We start from the raw sequence: 16299 nt of genomic DNA, 5'->3' as shown, positions 1-16299 counted from the left end.
TTTTGGCTTGTCAAGATATTTTCAAAACATTTTCCTTTAAACGTGATTAAAAGGTTACTTTTAACAGACTTAACAAATTATTGTTTTCATTTTCCCAATAACTTGGGGCAAAATGTTGACAACCTGTGTTGCACCCTGACTGCTGTAAAGGTTCTTGCAATATTTCCACATCCCCAGGTCTTGGCAGTTATGTTGGGGGGGTAAAATGTTACCATAGTATTAATGACTACAACTGTGGAAAAGGTTGAAGACTTTGAAGTATTAGTACCACTCAGGTAAAGATACCTCTGTTTTTCTGACTTTCAGGTTCATGAAGAATGCTGGCTCAGTTGTAGATGCGGTTACGTGGCAACAGTAGGTATTTTACCCTTTTTTTTCTATTTTATTATTTTGTCCATAGAAAACTGCAGAAATCTACCTGCAGTCTTCTGAAAAAAACAGACTACTCACTTAACAGCACAGGCCATGTTGTGCTTTTCCACCATTATCGGCACACTGTGTAAATGCAGTAGCCAGTAATAACCACTATTAACGCTGTTCCTTAGAGAGGCTGATGCATAATGTGGAGAAAAGGAGCCCAAGCGTGTATGTGTGTGTTAAATTAGTAACACCTGCCATTTGTCTATTGCACATACTGTAGGAATGCATACAAACATATCAATGATTTGATCTTTTTCCCTGTGTTTTATCTGTTTCTCTTTACACACACATGTAAAATGTATACAAAAAGACATACCCACCGTAAGTACAGACAAACCCTGTGTGACTGAGTGAGCGGTCATTAAGGTGAAGGTCAGGTCTAATTAGGGGAAATTAGAAGAAACGGAAGGAGGAAGGCCTGTCAGTAAGGTTTAGAAAAACACCACCCACACTGTTAAAATCAAACCATATGCTCTGGCTCATTCCCTCTGTCAATTAGCCCATTTTACACTAGAGATCCAGATGCCAGTCTAACCAGGCTGCGTGACAGAAACTCTGACCTCTACAAAAGAAGCCAAACTAATAAAATGGGGACCACTCATTAACACGTCTATGACACATGTTTTACTCCACTGCAGCTGGCTCAAGTTTTTTGAATCAAGCGTAGTAGGTTGTAGATGCAGCTTTCATTCTAAAGTGGTGCAGAGCATCATATGGCTTTGTTAGAGAGCACGTCTGTCTGTGGCTTCGGTTGGAGGTGGTTCTGTTCCGTGGGAGCTCGTGATGATGAAACATATTGGTTATGTAGTGAAACATTTGTGTACCTCCAGACCACGAAACATTGATATGTGGTGCACATTATGTTTTGACGTTTTTTTTTTCCACAACATTGTATTTCACATTTGCAGCATCTTGTCTCAGTTACTGCTTCTCCATTTTTGGATTCACCAACAAAACATGATCAGAATGTTTAGTCATTCTCTCTGTCTGTCTCTTTGTCTCTTCTCTGCCTTTCCATCTTTCCCCATCTTTCTGCAATATTAGGTTTTCCTTCCAAACATACTTGCCTGGATGTCTGCACATCCCGGCAAACATGCACATCTGCACAAGTTTTTTTTATGTGTTTTCTATTCAGGTCACTTTAACCTTTGCCCAGAAAATGTTTAAAGTAAGTTAAAGAGTCGTACCACTAGTGGTGGATATACCAATATACCGATATGCCGACTGTTTTGGTTTTATTTGCTCAGATTTTTTAGATGAAGTACATCTCTGAGATTTCTGCCTCCTTGCCAAAATAATGAAAGTGAACAGATTTAATTTGTGGTGCTCATGGTGCATAAAAAAAAAAATTCTGCCAGGACATCTCTATCCAGAATAAGTGACCTCTTTACTCTGGATAATCCACAGAACAGTCAACAGTTTTCACAGAGACAATTTCTTCTGCAGAAAGTAGTTCCAGTAAAAACATTAGAAAGCATTATCCAGAGTAACATTGTTCCTGTTGAATTTTTTTAATGTAATTTTTCCAACCATGCTAGCAGCACAGCTCTTGGGATCTGTCGGTCAGTCAGTCTGTCCACTTCTTTGGTCCAAGCGAACATATCTCAACATCTATCAGATAGATTTCCATGAAACTTTTTACAAACATTTATGGTTCCCAGATGATGAATCTCAACCACCTTGGTGATCCCCTGACTTTTCCTCTAATACCACGAGGTTGACATTGTGGTTTTAAATTAAATGTCTCAATAACAATTGGATGGATTGTTATACAATCTAATACAGATATTCATGTCTCCCACAGGATGGACTGTAAATGAATTGTGCACTTTGGTGATACCTTAAATTTTTTCTGCTGTAATTTCTAGCACCATCACCGTTTGTCTAATACTTTATGACAAAACTAATGACATTCCCTGCAGAGTCAGCTATACTTATTCGAGTTAATTAGCAAATGTTAGCATGCTGACTACTGATAACACGTCCGCCTTACCTAATGCGTGGCCTCATGGTGTGAGAATTAAGCCAGTCAAAAGTGTGTGATCAGTGAGCAAGAAAAGTGAACGAAACAAATTCATTCTTTCTTCACAGCATTTGCTGTTGAGATGCCCCTGAGCAACACACTTACTGGGAGCCCTAATTGTTCCATCAGTGGGTATTAGCAGTGTGAACATCTGGGTGTACAGCAAGCAAGCCAGCAAGCCAGCAAGACCACCCCCCCAACCCCTCTCTTTAATGATGATCAGTGTTCACACTGTGCCAGTTCACACAAAGAACTAGTTCAAAGTTCAGTTCATACAGATGAAAATTAACTAGTTAACTAGTTCAAGTTCATAGTAATTTTTTTTTTTTTTTTTTTTAATTTTGAACTAAAAATGAACTTGTTCATGTTAATTTGTTGTTGTTTTTTTAAATAAAGGCCGCTATTCTCTTTAAATGTAACCCCCTTCTACCATCCATCACCAGCCCCAAATCATTGTCACTCAGAAACTAAATGAATTATTGTACACCACTGAAGAATCACAGAGATTAGTTACATTCAAAATCCGTATATAAATATAATCCGTATGAGTCTTCACTTGTTTGTTAATTGAACTGCTTCAAATGCTCAAACAAACTGGCTTCAGCAGTACTAGATGCGTCTTTGCTGTCCGTCTGTGCCGCTAGCGCCAGCCATGCTGGGCCGTGTCTAAGGAGACGTCATGCGGCGTGCCGTAAAACTATCGTAAATCGTGAGCGACGACCGATTCGTTCAGTTTGGCGTTCACAAAAAATATGCACGTGTCCATTGAACGAGTTCATGCGCAACGCTGATGATGAGGTTATGAAACGTACACTTTAATGACCCTTGCTTTTGAAAATGGACACCTCTTGTACTATGCACTGTGGCATAAAAGTGAATCAGAAGCTTTTCACTTTGTTCAGCTTCAGTCTTTGCAGCTAAGCGGTCACACTTTAACCGCGCCAGGATAACACAAGATACCCACATCTTTCTTGTTCCTTGTCAGGATGACAGTGGTACTGCATGCCAGAGAGCCTGGGGTGCTGCTTATTTATAGCTGAGTGGAGTAAAAAGATGTTAAAGATTTTCAGACTAGTCTGAAAATCACAGAGGGACTATAAATTTACTGATGGCATTCCTGAGGGAAGCTACATATCCTTCAGCTGTTATTTAATGATTGATGATAACCTGATGATAACCTGCTGGACCACATCAAGGACCACATCCTTGTCTTGCTTTGCTACCCCTCCGCTCACCCCAAATTGCTTGCTACACCAGATGGCCATTCCTTGACACTTAAATGTGCAGTTATGCAGTTAAATTTTTAAAGACTATATTCACGCTTTACTTGAATATTCCCATTTCACTTCTCAACTGCTTTAGTTACTACTAGGGGTTTAAAGGATGAGAAGAGGAATCCATGCAAAGGATGTTTCAATTAGTCACCAAAAAAAAAAAAAACCCAAAAAAACATCCCCTGTGATCATTACTCAACTTAAGTACATTTAAATGTAAATATATTCACGGAAAATTTAAAGTGCTGGACTTAGTTTCAGATGAGTATTTTTTTTTCCATTTTTGGTATTGATCCTCTTTCACCTCTGTTTCTGTTTCCTGGCTGATTTGATCACATGTATTTGTGTAGTCTGTACTATATTTCTGTGTTAATAGAGGTAGTTTTGTTAGAGAGCTGTCTTTGATGTGGTGCTGGCACTCACTGAGAGACATGTAAAACAAGCTGTGGATCTTTGTCTGAAAACATTTGGACACAATGTTATTCATTTTTGCATTTTATTGAATTCTGGTCAGTCTGGCAGCTGAAGTATCATGTCAGTTTGTCGATGAACAAAGGAAAAGTTCTTGGTTCTGTTTTAGGAACTTGAGCAATTTTATGAATACCAAGCTATGATCCCCTCAATCCAGGCCAAAATACTAGAACAATCTTTCTGCATATTTCTTTTTGAGGTTTCTGCTCTAATGAACCACCAAACTTGAGTGTTTAGCAAAGATAGCTAATCTTTCCTTGTTACCTGACCGTAGCGAAAATTCCCAGTGGTACTGATTCGTAGCTCAAGATACAGCTATAATAACTTGTACAGTTTTTTTTATTGTTTCCATATATGAAGTGGAATTTCTTTCCCTGGGATCTGGACTGAAGAATTATTGTGAGCGCTCTGGAAAGATGACAGGATAACCAAATAATTTGTGTAAAGCTATGACTTAATCCCTGCGTTGTTTACAGTTTGAGGCCAGGAGCTTGGGACTTTTCCAACACTGTGACGAAAATTTCAACGAAGTTAAACTCAGATTGCAACACTGCTTCACCCCACGTGAACAAAGTGCAGCTTTATTCTCAGCGGTTTTGTTGACACATCTGTCATTTCCACTCTTTTCCAAAACAGGTTCAATAGAGATTTGACTTTCATTTTTTTTTTTTTTTTAAATCTGTTGGCCTTATTATTCACAATACAATACTGTTGAATAGCATTCTCTGATTTCTTCAATTGTAAATTCCCTGTCGTAGTTTTCTAGGAGTGTTCTCTGGTTCTAGGAAAGAAAAAAAGCTAAATTGTTACAAAACATTTGCAGCTTTAAGCAGGACTGGACTGAGCTGGTCTGGTATGTTACCAATAACATTTGTTGCTTTAGAAGATTCAGAAGAGAAATCTGTTCTGCAATGAGGAACAGATTTTTTTGATCTCTAATTAACAGGTGTTACATCTGTTTCCGTTCCAGTTTTTGTTATGTCATTGCTAACTTAAAAATAGAACCAATGAAGGCAAATGGATTTAAGGATTGAGCAATTACTTTTTCTTATTTCACTAATAATTTTCCACCATAATGATGATGGTTTCATTCTGTACCTCCAGAGCAAAGCGAAAGATCATCCTACAGGGCTGGATATTCACAGGTGGATGTCCATTAAAGTCTTAGTGCTTAATATTAATAACCATGAAGTTAGCCTTTAAATCTTGCTCCTGTCTGCCAAAAAGTAATTGATAAGTATTAAGTGAAGCCAGACCACTGAGAAAAGACTTAAAAAAAAAAAACACATCAGCTTACAATATTTTAGAATATGAGAGGTTTAAAGATGTTTGACTAGCACTCAGACTGATAACATATTCTCTTTTGGAGCCTGTGAAATCTGACAATGAAGATCAGTCGGCTAATGAACCTTAAATCTGATTCAGTCTTAGTTACTGATAGCAAAAACCTAAATTCCTCGAACTCTCAAATTTCCTCCATGCTTGTTGAAGTTTCGATTTGGGACTCTGTTTGCCACTGTAACTAAATCAGGGAATGTACCGTTAACTGTCAACAATTTCAACAGTGTTGGGTGTGATGATGTTGCAACCACGTTAATACTTACCATAAATAATGTGTCAGAAATAACTTCACCTAAGAGAGTAAGCTACACAGAGCCATGCACCATGTTTTTTTTTTGTTCTTTTCTGCTGTGCAAATAAGTAATATAAATGTGTTTTACGGTACCTGAAACATTAACTAGAGTATGTGGTTGTTGCTCTCTTGTTTTCCTCTCTTGGACTCTTGCAGAGGATCTTGGATAGGCTTTTTGTCTGCCCGCAGGGTGATGTTCCTCAAGACATTGGCTCTAACTACCGATAAATTCCTCTCTCATCATGCTCACTTAACATTTTCTCTTATTATCGTCTGTCTTTGTGTCTTTATCGTTCACACACAGGATCACCGCAGATGGAGGTCTGTATTGTTCGGTCTCAGTCTGAAATCTCAGAGCTTCCAATTCCTCTCTTATGCAATCCCACATTTTGACACAGAATTGGATTTTCAGTACACTGAAGTGTAATTGAATATGTCAGTCCCTGTTCATCATAGTTGTTGTGGTGAAAGACCAATGAAATTATACTCTGTTTGGCTTTTAAACCTGCAGTCCATAACGAGCCCTACCAACACTGAATCCAAGCGAGTGTTGCATTTATGAAGTTGTTTCTCTGTCTTGTCAGTGTTTTACTGTGAAATGACATTGACCTACTTGGTAGTGTAAAAAGTTGTTATACTATGTCATAGAATATTATTCACCTAATTGATGAAGGATAATGGCACTGGGATTGTTAACTGCACAGGTTTGACCCAAAGAAAGTTTTTCAATAACATGGAATATTTAGAGTATCTTAATAATGGGGAACATTTTTTTTGGCAAATAGACAGTAAAGCCTTTTTACTTGACAATACTTTGACTTGACTTAAATTTGCCTTTTTTAGTGTTTCACGTTGTCGAACATGAAGATCAATATAGTACATATTTTTTATTATTCATCTTTACTTTAAATGTGAATTAATTTTAAACATAAATTATATAAATTCAAACTGAAGAGATTAGGCAGGGGGGATGGATGGATGGATGGATGGATGGATGGATGGATGGATGGATGGAAAAAAATAAAATGTGTACATATCAGTTTATTGTTTTTATTATGTGCTGTGCTGTAATAAAAATCACATTTTACAGTGTGTACAGAGTGTTTCTCTCACAGCCTTTCCCCTGGATTCTCATTACAGCTATTACATGGACGGCAGAGTGAACAAAGTGGAGGACTTCCTAAAAACCCGTCTGTTGGACACATTGACGGAGCAGATCACTAAAGTCACCAAGGTACATAAGCTTTCCTCCATAAATGATTTCAGTTTATATATACTGTGTGTGCAGAAAATTAATTCAGTTCTAGATCTGTACTGCACAAAATAAGATTAATGTCTGGCGTATATTTCAGAGGTCCTTTTCCCTGTTAAATAATTTTTATTTTTATCAGTTTAGACTTTCAGACGGCCTCAAGGGAGAATATGAAGAAATAACTAATTTTCATCATGCAATATATTTGCATTTCTTTTGAGTTTGCCAAGTTATGGATCATTCAGATCTCAGCTAGTTTTTTTGATTATAAAGCCATATGTGCAAACCACAGGAGTGAACCCTCAGGGTAAAAGGGTTGTGTCCACCATGAGGTAATATTATCAACACTGGCTGCTGCGGCTGACTTGCTGAGTTGTCATAGATGAACAGCGCCAAAGTGCCTCGGGGAAAAAGAAGCAACCATTCCCAAGAACAAAACTTAAAACATTCAATGATATGTAACAGGAGTGGGATTCTTCTGTGCCTTACCAAAGTCAATGAGATCAGGTTTTTGTGTTTCTTTATGTGCATTTTTTATTAATCAGTGTCTACATTTATATTTCTGTTTCGTTGTCAGCTGTAATGACTTTACATCAGCTTGCAGACTCACTAAAATTCAGTCAGTAACAGGAAAACATTATATAGAATAACAAAAAAAAATCATGGATTACTAAAAATGCATCATCCTATTTTAATGGTCCTTAAAATAAATTTGAACGTATTGATTCAAAAGACCCTGAAGCAAATTTCATATGGCGCTTTCACAAAGTTGAATTCAGGATGGATTTTGTTGATACACCTTTGTTTTCATCCCTCATTGTAGGTTGTGAACACACATACTCCTGGTAAGAAGGTGTGGCTTGGCGGACTGGGGCCGGCATGGGCAGGAGGCATTAGTAATCTCTCTGACACATACGCTGCTGGCTTTCTGTAAGTACTGTTATCATACTGTAGCTGTTCTGTAGATAATGAACTGAACCAGCTGCGCAAGAAATAAGTATTTATTCCCAATGTGTTATGTGTTTTATCAGCGCTATATATCACATTCCTAATAGTTTTGTGTGCATGTTCATTTGTGTTTCAGGTGGGTGAACACGCTGGGTATGGCTGCTATGCAGGGGATAGATGTTGTGTTGCGTCACTCATTCTTTGACTACGGATACACACACCTTGTGGACCAGCACTTCAACCCGTTACCTGTAAGTCTCTCAGTTTCAGTTCAGCAAGGATTACAATGGCTGTTGGTTCACATTATCAGGGCCTCAATTCACCTTTCTTCATCATAATAACAAGGATCTGACCCGAGCGGTCCTGTTATGCTCTGGACCTTTTCTGTACCAGACCCAGTGCCTCGATGGCACCTCTCGCTCTTTCCCGTGGGAGCTATTAGCTGAGATGAAAGGCGTTTAGTGGTGATGAGTGGATAGACGCGGGGGCGAAATGCCATGTAACCTTAGCCCTTTGTCAGTAGCTCAGGACAGTGTCACTGCTCCCCTCAACCCCCATCACAACTGTGTGCTTCTCTGTGCGGGACAGTCGGCCGGTGAGAGATCTGTAACCTGAGATGCTGATACACAGGCACGTTAGTAAAATAGCCTGCAACACTGTGTGAAATGGAACTGCCCAGTCCCAAGTTCCTCCATGGTTTGGTCTCAATAATGCTACAGAGAGAAACACAACAAGCTGAGTCCACAACACTGTGAAATACACTGTTCTTTTATGTATTTGCACATGATTAGCCTGAATTTGAACACCACAGATGTGTAGGAGACATTCATCTGAGGTCATAATGTTCCTTTATACTCAAACATATTAATAAATATGGAGACTTCTAAGTCTTTAAGTGTGAGGGAGTGATAAAAAGCTACCACCAGCCAAGTACATAAAACATTTTTATTAAGTTCATAAAAAGAAAAAAAAATTGTTCATATTAAGCCGAGGCAAAGCGGGGGCGAGAGGCTTACATTAAGGACTTGCACAGTAAAATATTGTTGCTATAATAAAGGAGAAAGACGATGTTATCAACGCATTTATCTTATTTATCAAACGTTTGTTATTATTCCAGATTCTTTTATTTTTTCTTTGGTCAGAAAAAGCTGCTAGAATGAGTATTGGCACTCTCAAAATACCACTTCAACCACTAACAAACAAACCACTAACACTGCAAAATCTGACTATAACATTTAACTTAAACTTTCATTAGTTCTGTCTCGCAGACATGCACTTTCTTCTACCTCTCTTCAACTATATGATATTAAATAATCGAGATGACTTCATTTCCTTCCCTCTTCGACTCCATTATTTTTCTGGGAATAATGGTCTCCCGCTTGGATCACAATGCTTTTAACATGGCTGGATGTCTGAAAGCTGCACCAGCCTACCTGCTGAGAGAATGCACTGCAGGGCCAACCTGTCCTCTGCATGGGAAATTTATGACCTGGCCCCTTCCCCTTTAGGATGACTCCCCCATTGGTACAATCCAGTCAAAGACCTGGGCCCACTTCACCCTTTTCCACACTTACCCCTTCCCTTTTTTCTTGCTCGCTCTTCTGTTCCAATCATCTTCTCCTTTTTCTGTTTTGTTTTATTCACACTCCTCACCTGTTGTATGCCTCCAGAGGTATGTTGTAAACTTAATTCTTTGAGGAACAGAGATGTCAGTATATAGTGTATGGCAGGTGAAATTATATTGCTCCTATCTGAAAAAATTGCCATTCAAATGCCCCACCTTAACAACATTTATCTAGCCCTCAGAAAAAAATATTTTTTTCTCAGATACAAAGCAGGGAGATAAGACAGCAGGCTTCTCCCCATGTTGAACACTTCAACGTGCAAACCTTCATGACTCTGCATATTGTGGGTATGCCTTTAGATATTTTTTACCTCTTCCTGGGTGTGCTTTTCCTCATTTTGAAAAGTCTATTTAGTTAAAGCTTGCTGGAGATTGTATGCTTCTAAATTAAAAACACTGAAATGTTGAACTTCTTGGATGCTGAGACATAAACAGGATCTCAACCAGGCAATCAGACTCACATTTGACCTATTTAGCAAAACATTAAAGGTTAATCTTCCTTGTTACCATCCTCTTTTCACTTAACTATGCAGCTGAGGTTTGATTGGTCTCTGGTGTATTGTTTTACTTTTCTGGAGTCCTTGACATGTTACGTGTTTACTTGTGCCTATCTGTCTTTCACTCTGTTTTTTGGGTTCAGATGGTATTTTGATTTGACGTGAAAGTGATGGTTGTTCCGCTAATCGATGTCTGTCTTTCTGTTCATCTGTCTATCTATCCAGATAAGAAAAGCTGGGGGCGAAAAAGACAGGGAGACAGACAGGCAATTAGACAGGAAAACGGGCAGACAGTCAGACCACTGAAGATTTAGGACCTCAGCTGATATTTCCCAAAAAAATGTCAGAAGTGTGTCCCATCAATTCAGGTTTCAGGTCAGGGATTTTAACACAGCCATAGTTTGAAATATGTCAATTTATCATGGTTTCTTTTACTTGGGTTTTAAAATTTTTAAAACACAGAGCAAGAATGCATCACCTCTCCAGCTAGCTTGCACAAGTAAAACTCTAGACTCATAACTGTTCTTTGTTTTATACACTACACAATAATCACAGATCACAGTTCTGGCCATACATTTGTCCTTCCATCCCTGTGCTTGTGGCCAACACTATACAGTTCCATACTGTGCTCTGCTTCTTCGATGCCTTGGCAGCAAATTAAGTTAAAGTCTGCATGGAAAAAAGAAGCCCTTAAATGTTGCCATATGCAGGATTGCATGGGAACTTCCTGAGGAACACATGTTGTTCTGGGTCTCTTGGAGAGGTGTTGAGTCTGTGTAGTCTATAGAGTGAGACACAGTATAGTGTACCACTCAACAATGATAAGAGAAAACAGCAATTCATGATTGAACATAATATTTAGTAAAAATGTCATATTTAAGACCTGTCAATTTCTAAACGGGTCAGCGGTTATTAGATACAATGTGACATGTTACATGGGACAGTCAGTTCCAACAAAATGTTGAGTGTCAGAGTGCTGACATATCTGGATCTCACATTTTTGTGGATTATATCTCTAATTTTCACCCCGTCGCAGACGAGCTGTTTTGCTGGCACATTCTTAATACTCACAGTTTGCAAAACTTAATCTGTTTGCACAATCACCAGGGCATTTCATGACTGAATAAACAAAATGGAAATTTTAGCAATATTTCCTTTCAGGGGAATCCAGAATCCAACATTGCTGTTATAAAAGGTCTCTTTCAATAAAAATCCTCATGAATTTAAATACAGTGGAGTTGGCAATGATTTTAAATTGTTTCACAGCTGCCTTACATATTAGGTCTTTAAAACGTCCTTTCCACACCTGCTCACTTTGGCATTGTGTCTTTTAACAGAATCCTTCCTTGAGCATTATGATGAGAAAATGAACCCATACTGGCATAGAAAGTAATGCCAGTGTCTGTGTGCTTCTGTATGTAATGGTGTTGCCCTTACAGGATTACTGGTTTTCTCTGGTCTTCAAGCGTCTGGTTGGTCCGAGGGTTTTAGCGGTGCGGGTGGCTGGACTACAGAGGAGGCCACAACCAGGACGAGTCATACGAGACAAGCTACGCATCTACGCCCACTGTACCAGCTACTACAAGTAAGTGCTACAACCTAACCACCTTGGATTAGTTTGTAACTTGCACTTAAACAAACCAAGCGTGTACATTATATGCCGTGATTTTTCAAATTCAAGACAGACAGATGACAAGGCACACATGCTCTTGGCCTTTAAGTGATGTGTAGTAATACATTGGGAATGTCTTGGAAGATATAGATGGAAAACAGACAGTGTTAACTTTTTCTGTGTCCTGTGTCCTGCTGCAAACACCTGAGGCACAGTGTCTGGTGGGGAAGAACAAAATCCCCAGCCGGCCCATTCGGCTTCTCATAAATAAGTAGACCGCAGACACCTGCTCATTCACAGCTCAGAGCCTTTAAAACTTAACGGGTATCACTTATCAGGTGTGTGGGTTCTGTCTCCCTGCCGTCAAAGAGCCGCTGAAAGGTGTGCTAGGCCTTTATCCCATCTCGGATTGGCTGGAGGGGGGTATCCGAGGGGGAGGGGGAGGGACAATAAGGTGGTCTGTGCCGGGAGGAGATAAAGAGTGCCATCATGGCCTGTTCAAGGTTATCATTTAACCTAGGCCAGTGGCTGTCAGCACCAGGCTAGACTTACGGCCTTACCCTAGACAGGGCTCGTTTACAGGCGGAGCATCTTTTAGAAAAATAGTGGAGCACTGCAAAGATAGATGGTCGATAAATGGGTAGGAATTGCATAACCAACAAACAAAGCCACATGAGGCCTGATGACATGTATGCAAATATTTGAAATAGTTTTCAACGAGTGTCCTCTTTCAGCCACCTGGTAAGTATGGTGAATTTGGAAGTAAGGAGATGTCCATGGCATGTGGTGCTGCTCAGCTCCACTTAACATACCAATTAGCCCTGGACTCATCTGATCAATGAAGCACTAAAGCAGTCCCTCTTGAATCCAAAGCCACTTCACTTGCCATTATTTCTGCCACTTTGTGGTTTTACTCAGTCATCCCACAAGTGGACGATCTATTGTAGTCTTAGCGGTTTGACTGTACTGTGTTAGACAGCAAAGACTATACATGTGCTCAGGCAGTCAGTGGTTTGAAAAGTCTTTGCAGATTAGATATTTGACTTTCACCGGCCTTTTACCCCTTTTAGTGGTTTGCTTGACATTTTTTTCACTTTCCAGAGATGCTCCAACATCAAACGGCATCAACACATGTTTATGTTCCTGGTTTGGATCTCTAAGAGCCTCATCATTTGAAAGGCCTTAGAGGTCATTATCTCTCACTTCCATCTAACCATCTGATCTATCTCTCGGAGCCATGGTCCACGTTTCTCAGAAATGCGGCTGAATTAGTTTAACACAGAGCCAGACACACAGCGTTCCTGCCGACAGCACTCTACTTTATTGCTCTTGGTAAATGTATTGAATATTAGCAGTCTTGCGGGGTTGATGAAATAAATGGCTCACCCTGTGCCCAAAAGAGCAAAGATAAACATCAAACCAAAAACCAAGATTGCTTTAAAGATATGAGTTTAGAGGTGGTAAGCGAGAGAGGTGTCTACCAGACCGTTTGGCCAATGCACAGCCCTGACCCTGAACACCAGGGCCGACATGTGGTATTCACTACAGCTGTGTTGTCTTTGTCCTCATATCTGGGCCCTTATTAGATTTTATCATGTTTGTCTTATCTGTCTCACTTAGTTATTTACCTTTTGCCCATATCCTTATCAAGTTGTGTCCCCAGTGCTTTGCTCTCAGGAGAGGGACTCAAACACTGTTGTCTGTGTAACTTAAGAAGTGCTGCCCGTTGTGTTCACACCCTTCATCTGACCCTGGACCATACAGCAACAAGTTTTAATATTGAATACTGAATAAGAGAAGCAGATTGTTGTATCAGATAGGCTTTATAAGGATGATAAAGGCTTTGAAAATGAAATGTGTCATTCATACTAAATATAAATGATCGGTTTTAGGACAACTTGCTTCATGCTTTATCTTTATTATTTTTCTGCAAGCCTTTTGATCTAGATCAGATCAAAGAGTAGTGGTTTGATGCTATTACTATATGTAATAAAAATATCAAAGACTTTCTTCTCTTTGTAGTCATCTTTAATTATAGAGAATTTTATTCAACATGGCACTGTAATATATAATGAATCCCTATTAGCAGATGTGGGACGGAGCCTCTTTTTCATATTGTGTCCCGATTTTCATTTCTAAATGTAAAGAATATTAATGTAATCTTTCATTATTTTCTTTATGATAACAGTCACAACTATGTGAGAGGGTCCATAACGATCTACATCATCAACCTGCATCGGTCGCGAAAGAAAATCAAGTTGGCGGGGACGTTACGGAACAAAACTGTCCATCAGTACCTGCTGCAACCGTACGGCACTGACGGACTCAGAGCCAAGTGAGTATCTTTCTCTCCCATACATCTCTCATACACATGCATATACACACACGCTGGCACTGAATAATTGTTTTTTGGTCAATCAACAATGTGGTCTTCTTGTAGAGTATCCGGTTCCACTCATTCATGCTGATCAAACAAGATAAATGCACTGGTTAGAGACCCAGGTTATAACAGCATCACAAGTCTCCCAGTCCTGTCATAGCTCATATAAAATAAACATGAATAAATAAATAACATGCAAAACAATTGAAAGGCGTTGAGATGAGAAATAGGGATAATGAGAATTTCAAAAACAAGTTTTATGGGTCTTAAGTATTTTTTTTCCAACCTTGATAAGGTGTTAAACACTGGCATGAATGAATTTTAAGACAACAATTAGTGTTGGACTTGAGCTGTATGGTTCTCACCAAGTTGTTGCGTGAATACACATATGCTTACATACAATAACTTCTTCCTGTCTTTATCTAGATTTTAGATTTTAGCCTAAGACAACAAGCAAACTCATAAAGAATAATACAACAAATGAAAAGCTAATAAAAAATAATACAGGTGATTAACCATTTTTTATTTTTCCTTTGTCCGTGAAAAACTATTAATGTTAGCTATTAATTCAGACTGTCATAAATATGGTACTGCTTTACTGAAGCTTGTCATCTTGGATATAAAAGGAAACATTCACAGAGCCCAGAGTTCTTCCCTGAGTTCCAGTGTGTTTGCGTCTCTTGTTTGAATCTGGTTTTATTGCCTACAACAGATGTTTTATCAATGGATTCCCAAGTCATTTTATATTCATGCCTCTGAGTTTTACCTCTGAGTTCTGTTCTCAATGCAGTTTGTTACTATGATATATTGCACTTTAACTAGGTAATATAATTCCCATTTCCTTAAAACGTGCCTTAAAATAAAAAGTATACGCTTTCATTCTCTTCCTCTCTCCTTTAAGCCCCTGGCCTGTTATTCTGCCTCAGCCTTAAGCCCCAAATCCTGGAATAACAGCCTATTGACTCAGGACTGCGTGTGTGTGTGTGTGTGTGTCTTTGTGTTATACGATACCTCCATACAGCCTTAATGGAGGCTCAGGCATGATCCTTCAATAACAGCGTAATGATGGAGGATGTTTTAGGTGCTAGAACATTATTGCAAGTCAATTAATAGGAGAGCAAGCTAACGACGGGCCTTTTTCAGGCCTTAAGTGCTTTCTGTTACCACACACAGCGCAGGGAGACTTTTATGAAAAATTTAGCAACACCAGATGTCCATAAATATGTCTGCGTAGTGGGACTTTCTGTTAACGGTGATCAAGTATTCAGGTCCATTCATGTTGACGGAAAGCTTTGAGCACTGCAGTTTGATTCATATCTTCTCCTTGTTGAACATAATTTTATTTGATATTTTATTGAATTTGAGGTTCACGTAAAAATATCCAGACCACTATTGTGGTTAACTTTACAATATAACGATATAATAAAAAAGGTTACTCATAAGAGCAGCACTTTGAAGTTGAAAAGCTCCGGGCTAAAAGCAATCACTACAGTCCAAATACTCAATAAGGGGATCATTTCTATTTAGAACGTTATTTATTATGTCACAATTACTGATAGTTATACTTAAATAATATCTTGTACAGATAAATACAAACAAAGTTGTTTTAAATGAAAAAATTGTGAAAGTCATACTCAAGCTGGCTGTTAAGCAATAAGTTTAATAATATATTCCTGCTTGATTTTTCTTCCAAAATAAATTATAGTCCAAACTTTTACCTTAACTTTAGCTTACCTTAACATACCTTAACTTATGACTGTTATGTGTTCCAGCTACTCTGCAGTAATATTTCATATTGTTTTAAATGTTTTGTGATGGTAAACTTGTTACGAAATATTATTGATGCCATGTCAGGAATTACCAGAATGAAAACAGAAAGAATACTCTTAATACTCTCTACAACTCATTCTGTTCTCTGTGCAAAGAAAGAAGACGAAGGTTTTGCATCTTGTAACCTACTGTACATCAGGTTTAAATTGTAATTTAATTAAGAAACATTACAAATTAAATTATACCCAAATAATATTTTGAACAATTTGTCTTTGAAAAACCTTCTTTCAAATATTGATATTAGTAATAGTTTTCATAATTGTATTACTGCAAAGGATATTAGAATATTTTTTTGCTTTAAAATTGACTGTTTCATTGCAGTTAACTCCAAACTA

General features: G+C 38.5%; 1 protein-coding gene across 1 annotated transcript in view; it reads left to right on the top strand.

The window, feature by feature from the left end:
- hpse2 (heparanase 2 (inactive)) overlaps positions 1-16299 on the top strand; it is a 56315-nt gene that overhangs the window by 38871 nt on the left and 1145 nt on the right. The window contains exons 6-11 of the mRNA XM_022763488.1: positions 307-354; positions 6962-7055; positions 7897-8003; positions 8158-8272; positions 11582-11727; positions 13943-14089. Of these exons, the coding sequence (XP_022619209.1) occupies positions 307-354; positions 6962-7055; positions 7897-8003; positions 8158-8272; positions 11582-11727; positions 13943-14089 (657 nt within the window). The remainder of the gene's footprint in view (positions 1-306; positions 355-6961; positions 7056-7896; positions 8004-8157; positions 8273-11581; positions 11728-13942; positions 14090-16299) is intronic.

Source organism: Seriola dumerili, unplaced genomic scaffold (genome assembly GCF_002260705.1).
Source record: "Seriola dumerili isolate Sdu_G_001 unplaced genomic scaffold, Sdu_1.0 BDQW01000478.1, whole genome shotgun sequence".
Taxonomy (NCBI): Eukaryota; Metazoa; Chordata; class Actinopteri; order Carangiformes; family Carangidae; genus Seriola; species Seriola dumerili.
This window is presented reverse-complemented; position numbering and strand designations above follow the sequence as displayed.